The sequence below is a fragment of the Notothenia coriiceps genome, unplaced genomic scaffold (genome assembly GCF_000735185.1).
Source record: "Notothenia coriiceps isolate Sejong01 unplaced genomic scaffold, NC01 NC01_scaffold00036788, whole genome shotgun sequence".
Classification (NCBI taxonomy): domain Eukaryota; kingdom Metazoa; phylum Chordata; class Actinopteri; order Perciformes; family Nototheniidae; genus Notothenia; species Notothenia coriiceps.
This window is the reverse complement of record NW_011369489.1, coordinates 5,270-31,077: the sequence shown is the minus strand read 5'-3', so window position 1 is coordinate 31,077 and position 25,808 is coordinate 5,270. Positions and strand designations below refer to the sequence as shown.

Sequence of the window (25,808 nt, the reverse complement as noted above, 5' to 3'; positions counted from 1 at the left end):
ATAACAAAACACGGCCCCAATCATTTCTGGATTTATCAAAAAGCATTTTTTATTAATTGTCATTTTAATGTCACACAAATTCACAAGTGTTTAAGACATGTCTGGCTCAGTTTGGTGTGTGTGTGTGTGTGAATTCTCTAAACAGTGCAGTTATAAATAAATGACCACAAAGAGAAGAAAAGGTAAGGTAATATTGCAACAGTAAAAATAGAATTCTCATTTTAAGAAGATAAACAGAAAAAGAGTTGTTCAAATTGAACATTTAGCACCATCTATCCCGTTATCATATTCAACATATAATATCATAAAATCTTGTCTAAAAGCCCCCTACATAATGAAAACAAAATTACCATTTCTAAAAACAATTTGGAAAAAACTGTTTTCCTCAATGAGCATACAAACACAGCATTCCATTAGTCATGTTCTCTACGTGAGCAGTGTGCCTATCGTCTACAGGAAAGGTGGTGTTATTTTCAGGATAAAGATATTATATAATATATACCAGGAGTCAATAGAGGCAAGCACCAGACAAACAGCAACCTCCACTCCTGTGGACACACAACCCCCACGTTTCAATTCTTACAGAGCAATCGGTCACTATCAAAAAATAAGAAGAAACAAAAATCGCAACCTTGTACAACCCTATTAAAAAGGGAGAACATTAATATCCAATAAATAGAGAAAACATTTTAAATTAAATGTACAATGCCAAAAAAGTAATTGAATCCAAAGTCTGTAAATTGGACCAAAACAATCAGAAGTAAAACACACAACACCAGATGGTAATGAGTTTTGTCTTCCTTCAAAGAGTATCCTTACAGAAATAAAAAAAAGACCTGACAAGTGATTGAGGAAATACAAACACAAGATTTACATTAGATACAAGAATCTGAAAGACAAAATGAAATCCCCCCCAAAACAACGAAAGTCGTTAAAACCCGTATGTTTTGAAGCATTCCAAACATTTGTATTTTTTTAAATTCTTAATGCTTTAGAAAAATGTTCATATCTTTATCTTTATTATTAGTATTTGTCATTTTCTCTCTTTTCTAAATACAAGGCCAATGTGGTATATATCTAGGCTGATCTAGTTTTAGAAAACAACAAAACAATAAATTATTTAAAAAAAGACAGCACCCCACAAAAATTGCAAACAGCATGTACAAATGTCAGTATTCAATACAACAGAAATGCACCAACTACCCTCCGCAGTTTGTTCACCGGCAGCACCACCTGCCCCCTGGGTTCCTATGTGACCAAGGCGTCTGGCTCAAAGCACCATCTGAGAGTAAACTGGTATTTATTGGCGGCTTGGTATTTTCTTTTTGTAAACAGTAATGATGAGTAAACGTATTCAACTGGCTGTTCGGCAAGTAGTAGCAAAAATGAAAGGGTAAGTTGAAAACCAAAGTGAACCTGTGTCTTTTTTCCTGGCTTGCAGGAGTTTTGGTTATGGCTGAGGAGACGCAGGAGATGATCTCTGTCACCGGGAGGAGGCCTGGGGAGAAACACACACACAACACATTTATAAGCTTCATTGTTTTCAAGTCAGAAATGAATAAATGGCAACTATCAAATCCTGAACAGAAGACAGAAGGAAAACAGAATAGCACCTACCAGGTTAAAGGAGTCGTATGTGGTCATGAGCTCCTCCATGCGGTACTGCTCCAGCACCACCACATTGTTCAGGTTTGGGCTACGCTGACGTGCGCACTCCTCACAGTGAACCACATATGTCTTTCGGCTGTTGCTCTCACTTGTCACAAACAACAAATCGAATACCTCCAACTGTAACAGAAAATAGATCATTGTTTTGTTCAGTTAGAGAGGTATTCTAACCTTATGGTCATTGTGTGATACTGATGGTTTTTCATATGAAGCACATCTTCATCAACATTGGCTGGAGTTCATAGCTCCATAGCCTATATGATGACAAAGAGTAAGGTCATGTGTATTGTAGTGCATGTCTGGAATAGAACGGGCTACTCACGTCACATTCGTTGCAGTAGTAGGCGGGCTCGTCCTTGACCCGACTCTGATAGGAAATCTTCTTTCCTAAGACCACCAGCTGGTCACGCAGGATCTGGATGTGCTTCATGGACTGCAGTAGGCAGTGTCTGGTAGGAAGGTAAGATACCAACATTAATATAAAGTTTGCACTATTTTTCATTCACGTTCTATGTATGTAATGTGACATCTGCTTTATTTGACATAAATACACACTGTTTCCACACATCCATGTTAATATATCTAATACGATGGGTATCGTTAAGGTTTTCACGGTACTACTACTTTGATGGATACCGCTTATCGATCCGGTCTTTTAACGGTACTCAAAAAGGTAAATTAATTAAACAAATTGTAAATAATGTGATCTTATAGAACTATAAATAACAAACAAAAAACAAGTATTTACTGCATAAATACAGCGGTACAGAGCAACACAGGTGGGGCATACAGGTATGCTGCAAAAGGCCTAACGGTTCTTCTGGAGGAAGATGAAGATATACATCTGGACGTGGACAGGGCTACAGACCTACTAGAAAGACAGTGGAAAACGGTGCACCTCTCCGTCTGAATCAATGTGGTGCACTTTTGCAAGATGTTTAAACAAATTGCTTGTGTTACCGCCATTACATGCTAAACACTTTTGTCAACAAGCATTGTCCACATCGTAACATTTAACCACAACTTGGAGCGCTTAGTTCTCTCCGCCGAGTGCGTGTAAACTGCCCCGCCCCCTCACACACAGACGGGGGAGAGAGATCTCTCGCCTGGATTGGAAAGATCGAAAATACGTTATGGACGCATTTTGTAGTCTTTTTGCATGTTAGAAACGGAGTTGGCGAAACTAAAACTGCAATATAATGTTTATGTAGCAATAATACATATGACATTTAGATGTCTCCAGTACCGATAAAAAGACAGATAACGTCGGAGCTTAACGGTACCACGGTCCTTAATCATTTAGCCCGGGGCTCGGTACCCATCCCTAAATATGTATATATGACCCAATATGTATATATGTTCATTTTCATTTGAATTCATTTCTTACTTCATAGTTTATATGACCCAATATGTGTATATGCTCTTTTAAAATTTTTTTTCTCATTCCATGGTTTTTTATCTTTGATTTGATTAATCTGTGCTGTTAGAACTACTGAATTTCCCCACGCGGATTAATAAAGGTCATCTTGTCATATTGATTGTGGACTTGTGCCGTTGAATTTTAACCTAGGGATGTATTATTATCCACCTCCTCTTTTGCTGGGATGTGACCGCAGTGTAAACTCACTTGACCAACTTGAAGGTGTCAGGGTCGGTTATCTTGACAGTGCGGGCCGCGTTCCAGGACACATGAATCATGGGGACGATGGATTTGACTTTCTTTACTTCGTTCCACTCAAACCGCTCGAGGGCCAGCTGGTACTGGTAAGCTGCAGATACATGACATGTTGAACACATTTCAGTCTTACAAAAATGTTCTTACTACTGTTGTGTTTGCTAAGTGCAAGTTGCACTCCTTACCATTGAGGGGTCCGACGTTCCAGGCGATGTTGTTGCACCAGCCCACGGCCTGAACCCAGTGAACAGTTCCAGCGTTTATCCACACCAAGTCCCCCGGCCGCTGGATGAAGCGGTAAACAGGGATGTTGGCTTTGTAGAGGTCCTCCAGCACCGGCCACCAGGACCCTGTCAGGTAGTCCACGCCATGCCTGGAGGGAAAGTTGTGTTAGGACTGTGATGTATGTGTTTAGCAACTGTTATAACGAGCAGTATTTATACAAAGTGAACTATGTGAGCCGGATGTGCATCTACTCACTTTGCACAGAAGTCATTGATGGCCTGCCAATAGTTCTCATGGACAGAGAACCACTCGCAGTCTCCAGGGCCGATGTTGATGTTCACCGAGCAAAAGTTATTGTTCTCCTGGTGACCTGTTGATTAAGCACACGATATCTTCTGTCATACATAATGGTATTTTTCATTTTGTAAATCTTAAATCAGTAACGACATTGTGATTTATACATTTTTTAACTCAGAAAAAAGTATTCTATCCCATTATAAAGGGTTACCTGGCGTCCGGCTCCCTGGGACCTTCATGTAGAGCTGGACTGTGTTCATCCCGAGTATGGTGTGTCCAACATGACTCAGCATATTTCCGCTGGATGCTACACGCATAAATGCTGGCAGTTTCTGCAACTCCTGAAGCTGGGGCTTCCACCTGAACAGAGACAGCAGCTTAGAACTGGTCCAACTAGAGGGCAATTTCATTTGTGCTAAAGTACTTAAAGAGCAACTTGCAGGTTAGAGACCCCAGTGACTAAGTGTGTCGGAAAATGATATATATACTAGATTTTCAAAAAGATATACATAAATACAGTGACATCTGGCTTGGTTTTTGTAAGGCATTTTTACTTCAGCATAAAAAAAGACCACCCGCGTGTGACGTCACATGAGGGAGAGCGGTCGGTGTAACGTATTAATAAACATGGTCACAATGCTAGTTTTGACATAGAAGAGGTTGAAAATGTATATTCGTATGCATATGACGGACCACAACCTTATAATTATGAGCCTGCTAGGCGTCCAAGAGACCAGGAGCAGCCAAGGATTAGAAGAAATAACGGCCATCGGAGAAAAATGGAGCTGTGTTGTGAGGAGAGGAGAACTGGGCAGCTGTCTTGGTGAGTGACCGGCGTTAGCTACAGAATGTTAGCTAACGTCACATCACAACATTGTAAAGTTAGCTATCATATATCAGACTATAACTAAAGTAGCATTGATAATATAGTAACGTTACTGGCAGGACTGTTGATACTGATCCATAACAGAAACTAATGCACAAGTATCAGCCGTATCTCGCGTTACCTAATGCGTCTTACGGTGCTGTGTACCGGAGGGGAGAGAGAGAGCAGCAAAGGGGGGAGAGAGATGTAATACGGTTTCCTGATAAACATTTAGTTTGATAGACCTCAGCTGAGTCCGAGAAAGTTGCTCCCCCATGTGACGTAATGTGACGCGTTTTACGTATGAAGTTTAAAAAAAAAAGCAGTTTTTAGTAGCAGAGAGGAGTAACGGCTCCTTCCCCCTCTGAATTCCTGCCCTTATGTCTCGTAAAACATATCAAATCCTGCATTAACTTTTTTAATTGTAATTTTCAGGTAAAGTTAAGCATAAATCTAGTATAAAAAAAACCTGCAAGTTGCTCTTTAACAGCTTTGGAATCTTATGTAATGGAAGCTTATATGTCGAAGATGCTCACCTCTTGGGATCTGAGAGGTCAATGTTGGTGCCAAACTTGATAATCTTCCCAACTGCTTTCTGCTCAGCACTGAGGAAAAAGAACACATTAAGTATTACTAGAAGTTACAAATCACTTGAGTGTTTCTGTACACTTTATGGTCTCTTAACTCCCTACCTGCTGCTTTCTTTAGAGATGTCCTTGCTTGGAGCATCAGAGCTGGTGGATGGCTGCTTCTCCTTCTCATCGTCATCATCCTCGTCATCACTGCCTTTCTCCTCCTGAAGACTCTCTTGGAAGCTGGATGCCTGGTACTGGGCATATTTGGCGATGGTGGTGTGGGAGCGGCTGCTCTCGCAGGGCCATGTCTGACCCGTCCCACTGGGGTCCCAGTTCTCATCAGCGGGCTGCTGCACCTGAGTCCTCACCTCCACCGACTGCTCTGCATTGGCTTCAACCAGTGACTTTGTAGAAAACAGGCCCAGGTCTAAAGATAATGATAGGGAATATTAGGCACATAACAGCCAATTGATGCAAATATATATATATCTGTCTGGCACTTGAAGTTCAAAGTATTGCAATAAATTAAATTCAATCACAGTTACACAAGTGTTAACTTACTGAGTCGTAGAGATCCAGCCAGGCCTCTGACCACAGTAACAGGATTCTTGGGGTCTGTACAAAACTGCAGCAGCACAGGGGAGAAGGCGTCCCTCTTACTCTCCAGCTACAGAGAAGAAAAGTCAGATCAATACACAACAAAAACATCTACTGGAAAATGTTTCTCCATGCACAATGAATGAATCAACACACACACACACACACACACACACACACACACACACACACACACACACACACACACACACACACACACACACACACACACACACAGTTGTGTAAACTACATACAGGTATTTACATTCTGTTGCTTTAAAGAATGTATTTTTGTGTACTCTTCGAATAAACTTGAAAGTGCCATCCCAACTTTCTTTCGTTGGCTGATGAATTGATCAACAGTAACACTGAAGGAATGCTTGTTTACGTACATAGATGCTGGGTGTAGGAGGGTTGAGTTTCTCTCTGGGGATGGGTTCGTCTGGCATGACGGGCTTCACAGAGAAGGCTGGGAGAAGAAAGGACTCCCGGAACTTGTCTTTCACTCTGGCTCCCCTTCAACAGAAAATAGAGACCATGAAGATACAAGACATTCCTTCCCACACAGTAACACATAAGCTGCCTGATGGGCCAATCCACTTTGCTAAACACATACTGCTTTTGCCTTATTTTAATTCATAGAAATATCTTACAGGTGGGTCCTTTAGAGACGTAGTCAACATAAACACAGGTCAAATCTGTTTTTGGATCATTAGAAAATAGTGTTGCAAAAGCTATTTTTGCACAAACACAGGTGACATATTTTGTGCACCAGTATGAAATGAAGCTTCTTGTGCAATAGTGTACATTGTCCACGTACACATACACGCACCATATTAAGTCCGTGTAATGCGCTACGGAGCACACTGGATTATCCAACACTATCATATGTGTGAGGTCCAGTCTGCCCCCTCGTGCTTCAACTGTGAATTGGCATTTAAACGTGTAAGGAGATTCAATAAAAACAGTGCTCGAGTGGACAACATTTTATATAATAATTAAGAAGAAAAAACCCTCCTAAATAATAACGCTATGGTTTGACTAGGCATGAGACTCATTAATGCATTTCATGATTTAAAGTGCACTTACTTGCAGGACCTGATGATCTCACTGGCACTGTTCTTAATGGTGATTTCCTCCAGTGGGATCCTCTTCTCCTCCACCTCAGAGGCCATGAACGTCTCCCTGTCCCCGCTCTCCACCTTGATGAGGCGGATCTTCAGCTCTTTGGGCGGCCCGTCCGACAGCGCCTTCAGTTTCAAGAAGTCTGTTGAACCCAGTGAAGAACCAGATTCAGAGTCTTTTCTGTCCTCAGAAGACCTTTCAGGACCCTCTCCCTCACTGGCGGAGCTGGTGCCGGACGCTCCGTCAGCTTTGGTTTTTTCTGTGTCATAATGATCCAGATTCTTCTCAGAGCCGTCCTTGCTCTGGAGGTTGAGGTCGCCGAGAATTCTGCGGTCCTTCTTTTCCTTCTTGCCATCCTTGTGCCGCTTGTGGCTGGAGCTGCAATGAGTGGAGGATGATGATGATGAAGAAGAGGACAAGGCCATCTCCTCTCTCTTTTCTCTATGCTTCTTCTTTTCTTTCCTGTCTTCATGCTTCCTGCTGCTACTGTGGCCGTGCTTCCTCTTCTTCTCTTTCTCCCTTTCTCTATCCCTGTGCCTGTCTTTGTCTCTGTGTTCTTTCACTTTCTCAGGTTTGTGTCTGTCCTCCACTTTCACTTGGCTATCGGATTTACCCACAGAGCTCTTGTTAGGAAGTGACTGTCGACTAAGCATGACCTCGCAGCTTTTGCCCAACTCAGCCAGAGAAGACTCGGAGATGGTCGTCAGCTGCCGCTCCTTCTTGACCACCTTGATAGGGTTTATGATAGAAATACTCTCCTTTTTGTTGGAGTTCATTCTGTCTTCTGTTGAACCACCGTCATCTCTCCAGACATCAGCGTCCTCTATTTTGAGTTTCTTGTCTTCGAGTGGAGGGGGAGAGGACTTCAGAGGTGGGACAGCGGGACTGAATGGTGGATTGTTTGGATCTGAAGTGGGAGAGCTGCCTTGCTGCTGGCGACAGATATCCGGGCCCAGCGACAGTGAAGAGGAATATTTGACCCCGAGCAGAGCCGAGGGGGGTGGTCTCCCAAAAGGCCCACCACGGTAAGCATACTTCTGACTCTCTAGGACTGTTGCTAGGGATTTGAACATGCTGTTTACACCAGTTTGATGGAGGTGGGGTCTTTGAGGTGGTGGAGAACAAGATGGTGTCTCAGACTCTTCTTCATCATCCTCCTCATCAGCCTCACTTTTAATCTGCTCAGGGAGGCCATATAGTTTAGCCAGGTCACTGTGGCGGTAGTTGGTGTTCCCCACTCCCGTCTCCGCTGACCGCTTATGGTTCAGAAGGACATGTGAAGGTTTATGGTAATCCTCATCCTCCTCGTTCAGAGAAGACGTCCGGCTGCAAGGGGAAGCCAGAGAGCCTTGGCGACTGAGCACGGGGGGGCTAGCGTGCGGGTTTGATCCAAAGTCTTCCTGGTTGGGCTGGTGCTTCAATGCTGGAATGAGGTCTGGGGCACACAGGTAGCTCTTGATAGGCTGGGCACTAGGATTAAAGTTGTCAAGAAGACCTGTGGAGCCTGTCTTTTCGCTGTTATACATCTCCTCTTCCTTTTGGATGGATTCATCCAGCATGGCCATTATGTTGGCCAGACCATCAGGGAGCAGCGTGGACATCTCGGAGGGCTCCTCCTCAAACTGGGCAGAGTCTGTGTCTGTTTCCAAACCACTTCCTGCCACGGGCTTGTTGAGGATTCCCTTCATGGAGCTGGAGGATAGAGGTGGGGGGAGGTTTTCTCTGGGAAAGGCCTGATAGAGTTTGGGGGGTTCTCGGAGGGCCAAGGCGGGGAGAGAGGGTACGCTGCTCTCTCGCTCCCTGACGGAGTCTTTGGATTGGTTGGGCGCGGCTTGCATAGCCGGGGGCTTGTGGGGGTACATCATCCCTGAGGTATTGTGTGTTGATGAGGGACTGAATGTCGTTCCGCTATTGTTGCTCCACATCTCCCTCTGCCTCTGCTTCTCTCTGGCATACTCCGTCTGAGGTGTAAGGGGGGGCGGCCGCAGCCTTTCTACTGGAGTGATGGTGGGGGGTGTCAGTGCTGGTGGTGCGGGGAGCACACCCCCACGGCTGAGCCAGGGGTAAGGGGGGGAAGTCTGGGCAGTGGGGGGCGAGGGACCTGAAGGAGGAGCAGTAACAGGAGAGAGACGAGGGGGGGGGGGTGTTGAACAATTGTTGCCGGAAAGCAGTCTCTCCAGATTCTCAATTGCAGTCTGCTCTTTGCCTTTTGCCCTGCTCAGTTCCTCCTCCCTCCTCCTCCTCCTCCTCCTCCTCTCCTCCTCCTCCTCCTCTTTCCTCTCCCTTTGTTTTTTAGTTTCTTCATCCCGCCTCTCCAGTTCTCTCTTCTTTTGCTCCTGCTTCTCTGCTTCTCTCCTCTTCCTCTCCTCCTCTTGCCTCTCCCACTCTCTCCTCTCCTTTTCTTGCTCCTGCCTCTCCCACTCTCTCTTTTTCCTCTCCTCTTCCTGCCTCTCCCACTCTCTCCTCTTCCTCTCCTCCTCCAGCATCTCAGATTCTCTCTTCCTCCTCTCTTCATCTTGCCTCCTCCGTGTTGAGCTCTCCTGCTCCTGTCTCTCCCACTCTCTCCTTCTCCTCTCCTCCTCTTGTCTATCATGGTCTCTCTGCTTCCTCTCCTCTTCCTCTTTCCTCTTTCTCTCCTCGTCCCGCTTTTGTCTTATTTCCCATTCTTTCTTCCGCCTCTCCTCTTCTCTCAGTTTTCTCACTTGATCCTCTCTGTCCCTGCTCCTCCTTTCTTCAGCTTGCATGTGACCCTCCAGCTCTGCATCAAGTTTGTCTAGAGCCTCTTCGATGGACTGAGGGACAGGGATCGGAGCGGGGGGAGGGAGCTGAGGCTGGGGGTACGCCTGAGGCAGGGCATACTGTGACTGATGAGCCGGTCTGGAGGAGAGGGCTGGGTGGGCTGGGTGGGAGGGCTGAGCTGCCGTGGAGCGCGGGGCTGAGCGGTACGTGTGAGGAGAGCTTGGAAGAGGATGTGAAAGTCTGCTTGTGATCACACTGTCCCCTGCCCTCTGGTGTCCTGAGGAGAACAGAGAGGAGGATGAAGAAGGAAATGGAGGGTTCTCCAGTTCTGCCTGAGCGTAATACGACGTCTTCCCCTTCAGTGGCCGGGCGCTGTTGGGTCCCTGTTGATGGTAAGGCTGGTTGCCGGGGGCAGCTTGGCCTCGCTGACATCCTGGCTGCAGCAGAGCATCCAGCTGAGGGGTGGGGCCAGGGATGCCACGGGTGGAGGTAAGGGGTGCCGGCTCTCTTCCTCTCTGCCAGCTGCTGTTACTGCTGCCATTGTTCACAGGGCAACCAGCAGGGGGTGATGTGGTCACCGTGGACACAGCAGCCATGGTTACACCAGTAGAGCTCCTGTTGTTGCCGTAACCACCGATGGAGCACGATGACTGGGGTGTGGGAAGGTTGGCGGTGATTACAGGTGTCCGGGTGGAGTTGGTTAGGGGTAGAGGGGGGAGGACATGATGTTGATGCTGTGTAGGACCCCGACTGTCCACCAGCTGATTGTGGCTCTGCTGGCGCTGAGGTAGCAGTCCTGGAGGCCTGTAGATGCCCGACTCCTGAAGAAACACATACAGAACAATTCATTATTATTATTAATTATAACAGAATAAAACATCTGCTGCTCCATATGAAAATACTACAGCACTAGTCTGCAGAAGAACCAACTGACATTAAACATAGTTTATATGAGCTTAATGAAAACTAACATATCCACAGGATGTCATGTTTCCATCACTGCTGATCGGAGCTGAAACCCATATAAGAACGGGACCGCTGCAGAGTTATTTGTCCTGAAAATCAATAGCTTTTGAATGTAACCCACACTTTAGACACAAGCCAGCTGTTTGTTTTTTAAAGTGGGAAGGGGTTTTATACTCACGAGGGAGTGACTGCTGGGCCTGCTCTGGTATCTCCAGGCCTCATGGGGCCCACTCTGCAGGTGCTGAGGTACTGAGGTGCTGCTGGCAGGAGGAGGACCCTTGTGCCCCAGCCCTGGGTGAGGCTGGAAGTGGCTGTAAGGCACACTGCTGCTGGTGGTGGCAGGCGGGTTTGCTGGTGACGATTGGGCGTGTGGGTGTTGATCTCTGTCTCCCCTGGTTGGGGTGCATGCCGTGTGAGAGGTAGCTTGGCTACCCCCTTGGCCCCCGATGAGAGGGCCTCTCTGGCTGTGAGGACCCAGGAGCCCCAGTTTGGAGCTTGGGCTGGGGTAGGAGGAGTGAGGAGACTGCTGGTTTACAGCCAGAGGTTGGAATGCGTCTTTCTGGAGCTGAGGGGCAAATCCCTGGTTGTAGCTTCCCAGGGTGCAGTTTTGTGGAGGCGAGAGGTTTGAAGCGGTGGAGGCAGGGGAGGACTTCTGGGCGTAGCTACCCATTCCTTGTTTGTTGTTTTCCTGAGGAACAAAGCAACAATCGTTAGAGTAATAAAGACTAACAAGGATCAGTGCTCACAAAAGAGAGGGGAATCCATTTTGGGCATGGTGTGATTTACAGCCCAGCAAACAATACCCTGTCAGGCTCAGACAGCCAACAGAATCAATACATTTTTATGGCACCACACTAAAAGTCTTCCTATTGGCTGTGGTCAATAGTAAAATATTAACCTCTGGCTTCTGGTAGCATATAGCTAATGAAGGGACTTTCTCTTACTGTTCTGAGCTGGAAGTCCTGTGATTGTGGATGTTTGCGTTCAGACATCTGGGGCTGCCAGGGAGTGCTATTGTTTTTGTGAAGGGGGTTCCAGAAGGCAGCTTTTGGAGGGAGGTGGTGGGCTGAAGACTGGTGCTGAGATAACAAAGACTGGCCTGGCACAGGGAAACGCTGCAGCCCGGGGTGGGATACCTGCAAAGATAGTGGAACATTACAATGTTTACCAATCAAATAACTGATAAACCAGAGCAAACAACATTTTAGGAAAGAAATCGAGAATTTAGGTCTTTGAGATGAATATACTGTTCGCTCCGGTTTCATACCTGATCTGAACTCTTTTTCCGTTTGTTGGGACTGGGACAGTCCTCTGTAGCTGGGCGGGAGGACAGGTGCATGGGGGGTGGAGGAGTGTGCTGGATGACAGAGTGCTCTCCCAATGGAGGGCCCGGTCTCTTCAGCTGAGCCCCGAGCATCTTCCCTGGGTAGCCCCTCTGCTGTGGACAGAAAAGTGGCTATGAGAGAAGCATATGGCTTTCATCTGCCTGGCTGCATCAGATATGACAGCGACAACACAGACTGTTGTAGGTATGCGTGTGTGTATGGATTGATGACGAAACATGATCATAGCCAATTAAATAGCTCCTACCTGGTGCACCTGAGCCCACATCTCTTCTCCCAGCAGTGGTGGCCCCCGGGGAACATGCTGCTCCTGAGGACCCCCAAACTAAAGCACACACAAACACAACTGTTGGAGACATTTCCTTCATAATTACAGTTTGATTAACTCTGTTGTAGAAGTGGCTGTAGACGGATCATAGAGCTGTGTTTTTTCAAGATAAAGTTTATGTTCATGACAAAAGTTTTTATGCAGCACATTTGGATTACAAAACAAATAAGAATTGTTTCAATGATCTAAGAATTTCACCAATTTATTGGAAACAAATTAAGGATAGTCCAAAAGCAGAACCCCGGACAAAGGACAGTGGTTTTATTATTTTACAATTTGATTTTAAAAATACATTAACCATAAGTCTTTATTTTCATCTAGGGAAAAGCTGATAACTACCAGAGTATCACCTGCAGCACTGTCACTCACCTTCAGCTGTTGGTTTGGCCTGCTGGGGGCTAGATGGGGGTTGGGGGGTAGATGGGTGTTGGGGGCTAAGTGGGGGTTGGGGGGTGGGCCGCTGCTGCCTGCATAGCCGCCATTATGGAGGCGAAGTGAGTGCTCATTTGGCAGTGGCACGCCAGGATGTCCTTGAGGAGGGAGGTGGGAATCATACAGCTGACCTAGTTGCTCCCACGCTCTGTGGGGGGGTGGAGGGTGAAGATGATGATGAGGAGGCCTCTGCTGCTCCCTCTGCACACCTGGTACCATTTGCTGGGGAAGCTCAAGCTTCTCACCTCCACGCATTGGCCTGGATAGAGAACATTTGTTTAACAGAAAGAAATCAAATCTAAATGACACCTAACACTTGCTTTATCAGGTTTTTTCTGTAGATGAACTACCCCCATGCTGCTTTCGAAATGACTGATGTTTTTGTGCATGACTTACCCATTTCCAAATAATTTACTGGGATGGTTGAGTCCGCCCATAGGACCAGGAGGTAGATGGGAAAGGAGCTGGTGTTGGTTCATTCCAGGCGAACACCTGATGAGAAACAGCACACACACTCCAGTCAGAGAACATCTCCCGAGATTGTTAAGTACGTTTAAGCTTTTATTTCAGTGTTGCTGTAAAACTTAATCACAGGTTTAGGCTGATGGATTAAAAGTAACAACGGGGCACAGCAAAGTTTGTGTTTGTGTTGTCATGGCGACTGACCTCGCAGGTGGCTGCCAGGCGCGGCCGCCCACGGGAGCCCATGGTCCCCGATTGAGTCCGTCCAGAGGGAAGGAGTCCCGTGTGCCACGCCCGCCAAACTGCTCTACTGCGTGATGCATCCAGCCTGCAGAGTAACATGTCGTTTACTCACATGCTTTCATACAGAACAACATTATTTATAGCCTGTCATCGCATTAATTGACAAATAGAATTAAAATCGTTTTGTTATTGTTATAAAGTATTCTTTTCACATATTGTGGTATTTAGGTTGGACTTGTGGTCAAATGACTTCTCACTGCAACAACAGAGTTTGACAGATTACCCTAAAAAGTGACTACACTACAATTTATATTCAGCCCATTCAAAGTATTGGCTGGAGCTGAGACTCAGATTACAAGATAATAATAAGAGAGAACAATCATTTTAACTGTATATAGAACAGCAGTATGTAGTGTTACCATACACTTACAATAACACACAGTGTCTGTCATTAAAGTGACTCACAGAGCTCCTACTCACCAGACTAGCGAAGTGTGTGAAGCCCTCCACTGCAGCACAGAGAGGGCCTCACTCACTGAGAATGAATGTACTGTCCAACACACCAGGAACCCCAAAGCCTATTGGCTACAGAGAGAGAAGAACAGGAGAGACACTTTGAGAACAAGCGAAACACAGACAGACTGAAAAGTCAATAAATGCCAGTGTGCCAGCAGAGAGAGCAGGGTGTACAAATATAGCGTAAGTTGTGACTACAGAGGCACCCTGATTGAAATCCTCTATTCGTTTTATTTACATCTTACTCTCACCACTGACATTTTCTTCAGATTTTGTTTCAGTATGGACTTAGGAAAAATATGCTTGAAGTCTTGAATGATGATGGATGTCTTTGTCTTGTGGCAAATGAATAAGTCAGTCCGCCTGTAGGAGGCGCCAGTTAGCCAGTGAGTCCTGATCACATTATTACTGAGGCCCAGATGGCTCAGTGGGGAGCTCACCTACGAGGACAGACCTGGGGTTACTGTAATCCTTACCATGGGCGTCCTGATAACAGGAGACAGAGGGAAAGACTGAAAAGGAGAGGCGCTGGTCACATGCCAAGTGTGTCTGTGTGCGCAAGTGTGTGTGTGTGTGTGTGTGTTGTCGGAAGCGGTGCCAAGTGTGCAAGCTGCACGGTCATTTCAGGCTTGTGCTAATTTAGTGCATGCGAGAGAGAATAGTGTTCTCTCCTAAGTGGATGATTGTGTGTGTGCTGCAGCGCTCTGAAGTGTGTGTGTATATATAAAAAGTGTGTGTGCATGCCCGGTGGATACACTAAGGTTTAATCTCATTACGGCAGGCGTGATGGAGAGGGAGAGGGGGGCAGCAGCGACAGACGGTCTGCACAGGATGGAAGGCTAGATTAAGGAGAAACGATGGAGAAGGAGAAGAGGGAAGGGATGGAGGGAGGTGGAGTGGAGAGTCGGAACGGTGCCATGAAAACGCCCACACACCTTCCCACACACACAAATACACGGAGGCCACACAAAGGAAAGCGGTTGAGGGTAAAACGCATAGAAGAAGCTGAGAGATAACTCCCTCCCCGCTTTTTCTACAACACACACACACACACACACACACACACACACACACACACACACACACACACACACACACACACACACACACACACACACACACACACACACACACACACAAAGAAGGCTGTTTTTCAAAGTACTTTTGGTTTAAAAAAAGACAACAAACAAGCTCCCTGACAAAACCTGAGAGGGATGGATTCGCACCTACACATTTCCCGATGCTGTTGTTACAAACACATCCCTGCACTGAAGACGTTGGAATCACTTGTTCTGTCATCCCTGTTAACTTGACTGCAAGATTAAAGCGAAAATATCCAGCCTCAATCTCTTCATCACTTAACCCTAATAAGGATGGCACACATTTAAAGATGACAAGACTACAGGACAAGTATCTTTGATTTCAAAACTAAAAACAACACTTTTTTTTTTAATGGCAGAAGGATTTAATCACCAAACAAAGAGCAGTTATCCTGACATGCTCCCATTTGCATGATCCATTACTTGTCACGAACATGTCAAACATTTTGAAAGCAGTCATAATAATGTATAATGTGCACACACAGGGTATGATTCATGTATCTTGCCTAGCACAGCACTCTTCCACCAGATTTCCTAAATTAGCTCTGGTTAGACGCAGTCCTTCCTCCCACCAGTTTCTCTTCTTTGCCTTTCTTCCACCCACCAACTCTGGATCTCTGTCTATTTACAGCCCAGAAGGGGATATTTCAATCTCTGTACACTGTAGCTTGTCAGGAGTGGTGCTCGACAGTGACACACCTTCTCTTCCTCCTCTCACAGGCATCATCATCATCATCATCATCCACCAGGCTCTGCTGTTCACTGAAGAGATGCTGGCATAGAACTGTCAAGGCTGCAGTCTGCTTTAAGACAAAGCAATACAAACACACCCTCATGCTGAGCTTACCTTTCAGAGTAGCACCAAGTTATTGATTCACAGTTGTGTTATGTCTCAGCTTCTGCTGCCAATCATCTCTCTGGGGTCTCCTCACCCCTGAAAGACAAAGAACACAAAAAACGTCATGTCAAGCTGTCAAAAAAACAACATGAAGCCACGCTTAACACAATACTCAGGGGTATGATGATATACGACGCCTCAAAGCATATGATATAATAAGGGTGAGGGGTGGTATCTGCTTTCAACATGAAGCCTCTGTCCAGCTGCTTCTCTTTCTCACTTTCTACACTGAGAATCGGCACCAAACCCTCCTGGTGTCCTGACTTCTGAGGTGACTCCTGGTTAGCGAGCAGTGTTGAAAACTTGAAAATGGCTGAGAGGCAAATCAGCAGGGAGACCGTGACAATGGGCTCTCTTGTTCACTCACTGTCTCTTTCCACACACACACACACACACACACACACACACACACACACACACACACACACACACACACACACACACACACAATGGAGAGACTACGTGTGCAGCTTAACAGGCAGCCAGACACACACACAAGGCTGATCTTACTAACAGGAAGAGTCGGGCTAGCCAAGTCAACTATCACACGTGAGAGAGTCGGCTGGGGACACATAGCAAAATAATAAAACACATAGTATATTGGACAAATGGAGACTTTGAAAAGCGCAGAGACATAAAGAAAATCGAGAGAGGCCCAGCTGTTGCTGGTGAGCGCAAACGGGGACAAAGTGGAGAGGCTGTAATTACCACTTTTATACAGGGTGTGTGTTTATGTCTGTTGTGACCAAATGGTCTATTCCCGTTGCTATCCTGGCTATCACATTGCTCACAGTCTATCTACCAGCACAGTGTGAGAAACTCAGTACTCTGAAACAAGATAGTGTACACAGACGGCAGACAGTGTTACATACCAGCTTGGGTTCTGTCAGATGATACCAAAGTCATGAAATGTGGTTATGCCGATCAGTACTGTATGTGTATCGAGGGAAAAGCAAGAGCTGTGTGAGCATTACTCATTTTGTTTTTCAGGGAACCCCCGTTGACTCGGCGCCCTGAAAGAGGGCTTACCCTAAACAGCTCGCCCTGAACTCCGCCCTCCTGTGACACCATTTACAGTCAGGTGACCGGAGGCGTGTTTTTGCACCGGTAAGATGACAACTGCGGGAATTTCTCGGACTTTGTGATGTCATTTCTGCTTCCTATGCGGTGTGACGCATGGGTTTCTTGTGCAAGTGTGTAAAGACAGACAAACAGGATGTGAGGACGAGTTACAGGGGAGGTTTCACGGCCACGAGAATAATCAAACTACTACCAAACTGCAGGTTTAAGATGATGAGGCAACTTCCGTGATCATGTTGAACGCAACAAAGTCTGGTTGTTGTGTTTATAACTCCTAAGCAACAACATCTCTAGCTTTACCTCACTAGTTTTAGTGCAGTCAAAGGGTGAAGTCAAATTAACTGAAAGACTTCTGTTATTGTCTTGTTGATCTCTTTAGAAAAAGTATACACTGCTCATATACTACATTTCTGCTCAATAGATAACGCAATCTGCTGGTAGATTGAAAATTCCCCACTGGCATATTTTTAGGGAAATGTCCACATTGGCAGAAGACATCAAAGAGGTGTTCCTGTCAACGCCCTCTGTGTAGTAGTTCCATTAGTTAGTCTTTGTCGCAGTAGCTCCATCTATGAGCTGGGCCTACAGGAAGAAGGTTTGGCACAGAGACAAAGCTGTACCAACTGTCTTTAGCCAAATCAATCTGAAAGTGAAAAAAAAAAGCTCTTTCTGTGGCAACTAACAAAGGAACAGATAACATCAATGAATCAGCTGTGATACATCCTTAGACACTTACTACGAACATGAGCTGCGGGGAGCAATTTGCAGAAATTAAGATGTTCAGATGACGTCTGTTTCTGAGCAGCAGCCTAATTTATTCGCCCTCAGCCTTCCTTGCTAACCACTGGCCTGCTCTGGTCCCAGGACAGACAGCCACACTGAGGCCATGATAGGAAAACAGGCTGAGGAGAGACGAGGGGAGGCAGTAGGGGCATACACTGCAAAGAATCTCTATTGTTACAAGTGTTACAATTATAATTCTAGAAAAAACATGTAGGATTTGACTAGATGGGTCACCAGACAGCTTACACTGAGAGTGGCCATATAAAGACCCAGAGGATGAGACCACTAACAATATAAACCTGGAGGGGTGGAGGGGGGGGGCTGATGGCAGGCAGCTGTAGAGTGTTACTGTTCTGGCAAAGTCACTGTAGTCTTTCTGATAAGAAATGACCAGATAAGGCAGGGTGAAGTGGCTGATAACAGAAAACAGAGCGAGGGAAAAAGATCTGGCAGCAATGAGTTTCTGGCCAGGGATGACGGAAAGGCCAATGCATGGTCCGTGTCCTCCCCCCCCTCCCCCCCTCCCTCCCTTCCTTCCTTCCTCTCTTATTCTGTCCTCCCTCGCCCTCTCTAGTCCATTTGGCCATTACATAATCAGCCCCAGATAAAGATAGAGTTCTGAAGGAAACTCCAAGGATTACTCCATCTCTCTCTCTCTCATAAACATGTTATGTTGTCTGTGCGTGCGCATACGTCAGCCAGCCGTTGGAAGACTGTGATGCAGTATATCACACGCCCACATCGTCACACACAGAAAATCAGAGGACGCTGTCCTAGCCATCACACAGGGCGGTGTGGGGTAGACAAGGACACGGCCAGCAAACATTGTTCCAGCACACAGACACAGAAGCGTCTGACCTCCATGATGGATGATTATCTCCCAAATAGCGCAACCCTTCTTTCAGGAAACAGAGCTCTGAACCTAACCCTCTTCCCAAATAAAACCAGGCCTTCAAGCTCCACAGCAGCACGCCATAACATGCCAGATAAAAGCTCTTCATTTTCACACTAGGCCTCCTCCAGCTTATGTATCTACACTTAGGCCTAAACACAGGGGGAGGAAGACTCTAAATATTCACAATTGAACTCTGTTGGGGTGAGGATGTTTCTTATTTCAACATTCAGTAGATTTTTTTAGTGATAAGTTCATTTTAGCAGCAGCCACAAACCCAGCGGCTGTTTGCGGTCGCCTGTCAACGCAGCCTTTCACCACCTCTTTTTCCATTGGTTTTTAACTCTAAAGCAAATGAAAATGTTGATTTCCGGACCCCCAGTGGCAATGGCACACTGACAAGAAACAGTTGGCCTATATTTGTATCCGTTTGTGGAAAAGAAAACTAGCAGGGAGGAGGGGGGGCTGGTAGGAAAACATGAGGTTCCTTTTGTCTCCTGCACTCAGAACCCAGACATCTGGGTCCAGGACTGACAACACACAACTTTCTCACTAACACACACAGAGCTCTGTTGCACGTGTGTGACGTTAGAAAGAAGGGGAACAGAGCGCAGAAGAGAGGAAGCTGTCGTCACCCCCACAGGAAGAAGGCCTCCCTGAAGGGTGTTTGTGTGTGTGAGAGAGAAAGATAGGCCTTGGGGAGGGGTTTGATGGCAGAGGCTTCCTGTTGTAAAGATATGAACTGTATGTTTTTAGTGTGTCTGCAAAAGCTTTTAGACTGTAATAAAACCGATGAACGTGATCTCATATGACTAGTCCGTCCCTCATGATGTGAAACAAGGATGCTGGTCAGTTTTAGTACTAAAATAGACCTCAGACAAATAGTCATCTCGTGTGAACGGCACGTGTGTCCAACTCATGACTCACACAAGCCTAGTCAACAAAAACGAGACAGTCAACTGACTTGAAAATACATTTACTCACATCTGACCGCGGGTGTAAAGACAAAATCATTGTCTGCCCTCTTTTTAGCTTCTGGTTTAAGGGAATGACAAATATTATGGATGGTAGTATGAGTGTGTACGAGTGTTTGTGTGCCTTTCCTCCCAGTCACTTGTGCTCCCCGCTTCATGTTCTCAGAAACTGTCTCTTACAGATGAAACACCAATTTAGATTTCTCAACAGTCCTAACACATGAAGCTGCCTGAAATGAGTGGTGTGTGTGAGACAGAACAAATAGTGATTCAACACCTGGCTTGTGACTCTAAAGCAAGGAAAACCCTGTGTAAATCCTGACAAACCTGGAAATATGAAAGGACGTGGGCGATAACTAAGAACTGACAGCGACTTGATCATCGTCACTTTCGATTTCCACACTAGCAACCTCAAAACCCCCCAAAGTTTTCTTTCTGCTTTCCTGGGTGATTAATTCAAAAACAAAAAATGGTACACAGCACATCACATTGCCTCAAACTGCAAAATCCCCCTCCCTCACACTGCTCAGTCTATCAAGGTGCTTCTTTTCCAAATCCAGGACAAACACATGCTCAGAAATGCACTAAACAAAAAGGAGACTCTGCTTCCTTGGTAACAGTTGCCAAGGAAACGGGACGCGTCTTCACTAACTGTTAATAAACTAAGCTAGAGAGGCAAAGATGGAGCCATAATTCATATAAGGGTTTATATGAGGTCTTTACGGATCAACATGTTTACTGAGACCCCACATGACACATTTAGAACATAATCCAGATTATTTGATCTGAGCACGATCCTTTTGCATAAACGTTGGGTTTAAGAATCAAGGTATTTTCAGGTCAGTTAAAACAATGTGCAATGGGTTGTTAAATAAGGTACGTCTCCATCCCATTTGAGTCTTGCCTACCTCTATCTTACTGCTGTTGGGCAGGCTCTTCTGTTACAGTTCATATGAGATGATGATGATGATAATTTTGACTCTATCAGAACAACCATGACACATTGACACAGGCTGACACTGCTGTTTTTTCTTCATTTGGGCCGGTTTACAGATTCCTAAAATACCAATGTTGAAGACATTCCAAGCATTAGAAAAAACCTGGACACAACTACTCACTGGTCCAGTTATCACTCATTTTGCCAACGTGAACAAGGTGGGTAAAAGTAGTCATCGGAGGAAAGGGGGAGGTAAAAAAGGAAGGAAGAAAATTCTTTCCTAGGTGTGTGAATGTGTGTAGCTCTGTGTATGAGTCACACAAACAGTGTGTAGGTTTGCACCCTCTCCTTCTACCACGGCATCATCATCAGTGGCTTAGAGCCAGAGATAACAGGAACTGAAGTCAAAGGGAAACTTTCCCTTTTCTCTCAGTGGGCAGAACCGGAAAAAAGGTTGTAAACACCCTCTTACTCTAACAGCTTTATTCAGGGTGGAATCGATCCCCAGACAATATTATTATTTTCTGATATAATTGTTGATTCTCTGTTCAAAATGCAGCCATGTTTTGAATGTATTGACTAATGTTAACAGTTATGAAAGTCTAAGCCTCTCATCTGTATAACAGGGTCCTGCTGGTCAATACAAATAATGAGAAATATGTAATAAGGACCATGACTTTACTCATATACTTACATGATTGAAATTATCCAAACTATTATTTCCCTTAACATATGGTGAACAGTACAGAAGTTAAGCTTCCTGTTTTCTCTCTCATTATTGGTGGTTCTCTGGAGGAGAAATGACACCCTTAACTGGAAGGACTGCAACAGCATGGTGTCACTCAAACAAACGTTTCATCATGACAGCCAATCCCTTCCACACACAGCTCTTGTTTTATCACCATCAACAAGTTTTTTTAGATGAGTAAGCACTTTTAGCCAGCCTACTGACCCACTTCCAATGCAAGCCGCACACATGTAGGACAAATCTGAATTAGATCAAAGTAATCTTAATTTGTTTAGGACACACATACATATGGAGAAAGAGGGTTGGGGGCTGGAAAGCCTCCTGACACACACACCTCTGCTGCTGACTCAAGGTGTGTGTCACTCACTATTGTTGATGTAGCAGCCGTATAGCCAACGCCATCTGTCCTCCTGGCGCGTGTGTATCACTTTAATATTCTTCATGTTCGTCACAACTCATAGTAAAATGGGCGGCGATTGTTCATTCATTCACTCTCACACACACACTCCTATTGAGATCGCGGGACAAACGGGGGCGGGGATCGCTGAGGCAGCACACACACAGCCGGACAGCAGTGTGCGTGGAGCGATTTGCAGCTTTAAAACTTTGTGCAACCCCAGACATCAAACGCTGCGCTGGTTTCCATGCCGATCGATCTGATTGATAGGAAGTGAACCTTCAAAGGCTTCGCTTTTTTGTTTTCTTGACGACCCCATGCCAGCACACTCCACTCTTCCTGATCTGCTGCTCATTTAGTGTGGGCAATAAAGTGACAAATAAGCCCCCCTGGCCAGCCACACATTCTCATCAACTGCTTGTCCGATGACCAGTGGAAATAACTTTTAACGTCTGTGGGCGTGAAAACCACCAATATCGACAATGATTATGCAATAAGACATCACCACGCCCCCAGACTACAGGACTTTGTCCCGGTTTGACTTGTATTGTTTTTATATATTGTAATCATCGCCATGTGTAGTTGCGTTTCAAACGATCAAAGACAGCAATATGGAAGTCAGCTGGATATTTCACAGTGTATAGCCTAAGTAAACCCATATGACTCCAGTGCGCTTTATTATCATCAAAGAGTGCATATGCCTCAAGATAACAGCGCCAGATAAGTAAAAAGTCCCTTCTGTTTGGACAAGTGTTCCCTCTTAAAAGTGAGAATTAGATAACACATCACGTTGACCAAACAATAGTATGCGGTCAGACTTTAGTGCACTGCCTGAAACCTAGACCTAAAGGACAGACAGCCCAAAACACCGCCCCTCCCCCCATAAAGAGAGGTGATGCAAATCACTTCCTTTCAATCCGGCTCTTTGTGTGCGTAAGGATTGACTGGGGGTGATGGGGTGGCAGCTATCCATTCACTTTATACGGCTGCCGACCTCAGTGATCCTGCCCACCCCCACTCCAGCAGAGCCACCTACTCACATACACACACAATGGCGTGAGATCTCCTTACACAGGCACTTTTCTCTCCCTGCCCTCTAGTTCTCCTTCCCTTTTCTAGCCATAGGATGATCATTAGTTTACAGACTAACAATGATCATACTAACCCGGGATGTCCCACAACAATATGAGCGTATGCTATTTTCTATATTCGATGTATGTAGGCTATAACTACGACTAGCCTACTTTGTACAAAAGCCGGTGTCATAAACAAGTATGCACATGGGCTGTAACATATACAGAAATATAGACTCCCAGATAGATCTCCGTGGGATAAAAACCTTTAAAAAGTTGGGCTTTTGACATCCTAAAGCCCCCTATACCCAAACTGCATATCAAAGCCAATTTTCAGAATCGCTCCAATCCACGTGCACTGAATGATTAAACATGTACGGTAAAGGTGATCAATGGTGAATGTGAGGAAACCTATTATCTGAAGTGAGACACAAACGAGTGGGATTTAAAAGTCACCTGTGGTTTAGAATAAAAACTCAACGAAATTTCCCCACATCATCAATTTTTAGACGATCAATGGTTCCTCTTTGATCAACCAGCCTGCAACAATCCCCCAGTGCTGTCCTGGATCCCAACAGAACAGAGCCTACTTCAACCAACATGAAAATACAATGTAACAACCATGTAACAACACAGTTCTCCAATGAAGGGATATCACTGTAACTTCTTTTTACACCAACACTGACCTGCCTGCTACCAACCAAAACAAAGTGGACAGGACTTGTAAACGCTCAGCGGCACAGCACTCACCGTTCATTCAAGTATTTCAAATGGGTGCTCCAGAAATAAAATAATATCCAAATATCAAGATATATCCTGTTCCTTGAGCTACACGGTAGCTTAGATAGTCTTTGAATCCGCAAGCCTGGAGCTCCGGGTCGGCAGAGAAAATCCCAACGAGCCGGCTGAGCGCAGCGCCTTCAGCCTGTAATCCCTTTTAGTCTCCGTCGCTTCCTCTCGAAACAACCATGAAATATGAGCCGCCGGAGAGCCGGTCAGATGTCCGTGATAATGTTCTTCTTCTTTATTTTGATATTATTCCGTTTGATGGCTGCCCCTCTCTCAGTCTCTCAGTCTCTCCGCGTCGAGCTCCTTTTCCTCTGTTTCACACAGCCGGGCAGGCGGAGGATCGAGTTGCTCTGAGCTCTGTTTTAAAGGGACAGAGCCATGCACACTCAAAAACGCGCACCACCAAGCAGAGGCGCGCACTCGCGTGACGTCATCGCACGTCCCCGGAATTCCCTGACAGCGTAAACTGGCACCGATTCACGGTACCGGAGCTGCCCCTCCTCCTGGTGAGTTTAGTTCCTTTTCATTTCAATACACAGTGTATTTCGGGCGGACTCGTGACCGGCTGTAACAGCGCCACGCAGTATTACCGTGAGCGTCTATTTATGGATGAGGAAGAGTACCCCACATAGCCTATTCACGCAGACAGATCAGTATCAGTGTTATGATTAGATTGAGTGCACTATAAATAGGCCCAGGTGTCGCTATACTGGCTAAATGTTCTGGATTAAACATATGAATGGGTTATAACATCAGATAGATAGTATATAGGGTTAAAAAGCCCACACACTGCATCATACATAATTCATAAATAGATTTGTATATGGAACCCTGTTCTCAATTTAGATTAACTGGGAGACATTGGAACAAATTATACACTACTAAACGGGCACCTTTCATAAAGGGTTTATAAGCTGTAATTAATGACTATGAAAATGAATAAACATTTACCTAATGGTTTATAGATCTGTTAAAGGCAAAATGAGTAGATTTATAATAAAATAATCCTTCTCAACCATCTCTTATGACCCATTACAAGTGTGTGGTGGTGTCTGTATCTGCAGAGCGGTGTTCAGGATGTCTATAGGAGGTCAACCTCCAGCAATCAGGTGACAGACCGTCAGCACGCATCATGAAACTATGGGAATGGCGGACATAGAACATAATAAAACCCTCATTTGTGTCAACTATGATGCATTGGATGTAAATATGGTTTAAGCTTTGCACAATCCCTAGTAGACAAATAGAGAGTGGTCTTTAAATGTTGAACAATATCTAACATCTAATGTATTAAACATTATTGCAGTACAGTACAAGAATGTAAATAAAGTTAGAGTCAAGCGGTTCATTTATGTTTGATTCATGTCCGGTAGGTTACATTCTTATCTTACTTTTCATAACTGTGCACATGGAATGTGTGAGGTCCAAGGCAACAGTAGATGCAAGAAAAGATCTGTACAAGACTACTATAATGGCAGCCAGCTAAAATCCTGTGTGAGATAAATAAGGCATGAAAAAACGCAAGTGAGTCTTTCCAAGGCCGGAAACATTTGCTCCAGCTTTTCCCCGCCAAACTAACCATCCTGTACTCTGTAATAATGCCAAAAGCCATACTGGTATACAACCAACAGTATGTGTCGTATGTGTCATACACACACACAGGTTATATTTAGAAAGCACTGCCTCAGCAGGACAGGGGTCCTAAATTAGCTGCTGCAGGGAGAATGGGAATGTGTCATGGATTATGCTGAGAAGATGACACATGCTGTTTATTTATGGTCATAACAATTCTAATAAAAAAAAAAAAACATTATAAAACCTCTGCCTCAGTCTTTCACAACAGGTTCCTCAGTGTTTTTGAGATAACTGAAGGCATTTCTATTAGCAGGCAGTGAAGAACCACAAGAGGTGTGTCTGTGCTACATTCAAACCCCTGATGAAGTAAGTGCATGGCGTGTGTACCACCATGGTGGATCTGGAATCTATTGTCAAGGCACAATGAATGTTCAATAATGTGTTTTGTGTTGAGAAAGAGGAGGAAGCCAGCACAGTGGGGGTCTTTATGACACTTGGAGTCAGTG

At 45.3% G+C, this 25,808-nt stretch overlaps 1 protein-coding gene across 1 annotated transcript; it reads right to left on the bottom strand.

Annotated features, from left to right (window-relative positions):
• Positions 1-31: 31 nt before the first annotated feature.
• kdm6ba (lysine (K)-specific demethylase 6B, a) lies at positions 32-24,045 on the bottom strand. Its single transcript, XM_010792872.1, has 23 exons — positions 23,689-24,045; positions 16,004-16,090; positions 14,021-14,125; positions 13,502-13,625; positions 13,232-13,327; positions 12,773-13,094; positions 12,323-12,400; positions 12,000-12,170; positions 11,677-11,868; positions 10,911-11,420; positions 9,476-10,587; positions 6,992-9,403; positions 6,295-6,418; positions 5,867-5,972; positions 5,423-5,732; positions 5,267-5,335; positions 4,077-4,225; positions 3,824-3,938; positions 3,529-3,716; positions 3,296-3,437; positions 1,991-2,117; positions 1,618-1,788; positions 32-1,498 (listed from the first exon to the last, which is right to left on the bottom strand). The coding sequence occupies exons 4-23, from the start codon at positions 13,618-13,620 to the stop codon at positions 1,484-1,486; spliced, it is 6,528 nt and encodes a 2,175-aa protein (XP_010791174.1). The 5' UTR covers positions 13,621-13,625; positions 14,021-14,125; positions 16,004-16,090; positions 23,689-24,045; the 3' UTR covers positions 32-1,483.
• Between the last annotated feature and the right edge of the window lie 1,763 nt (positions 24,046-25,808).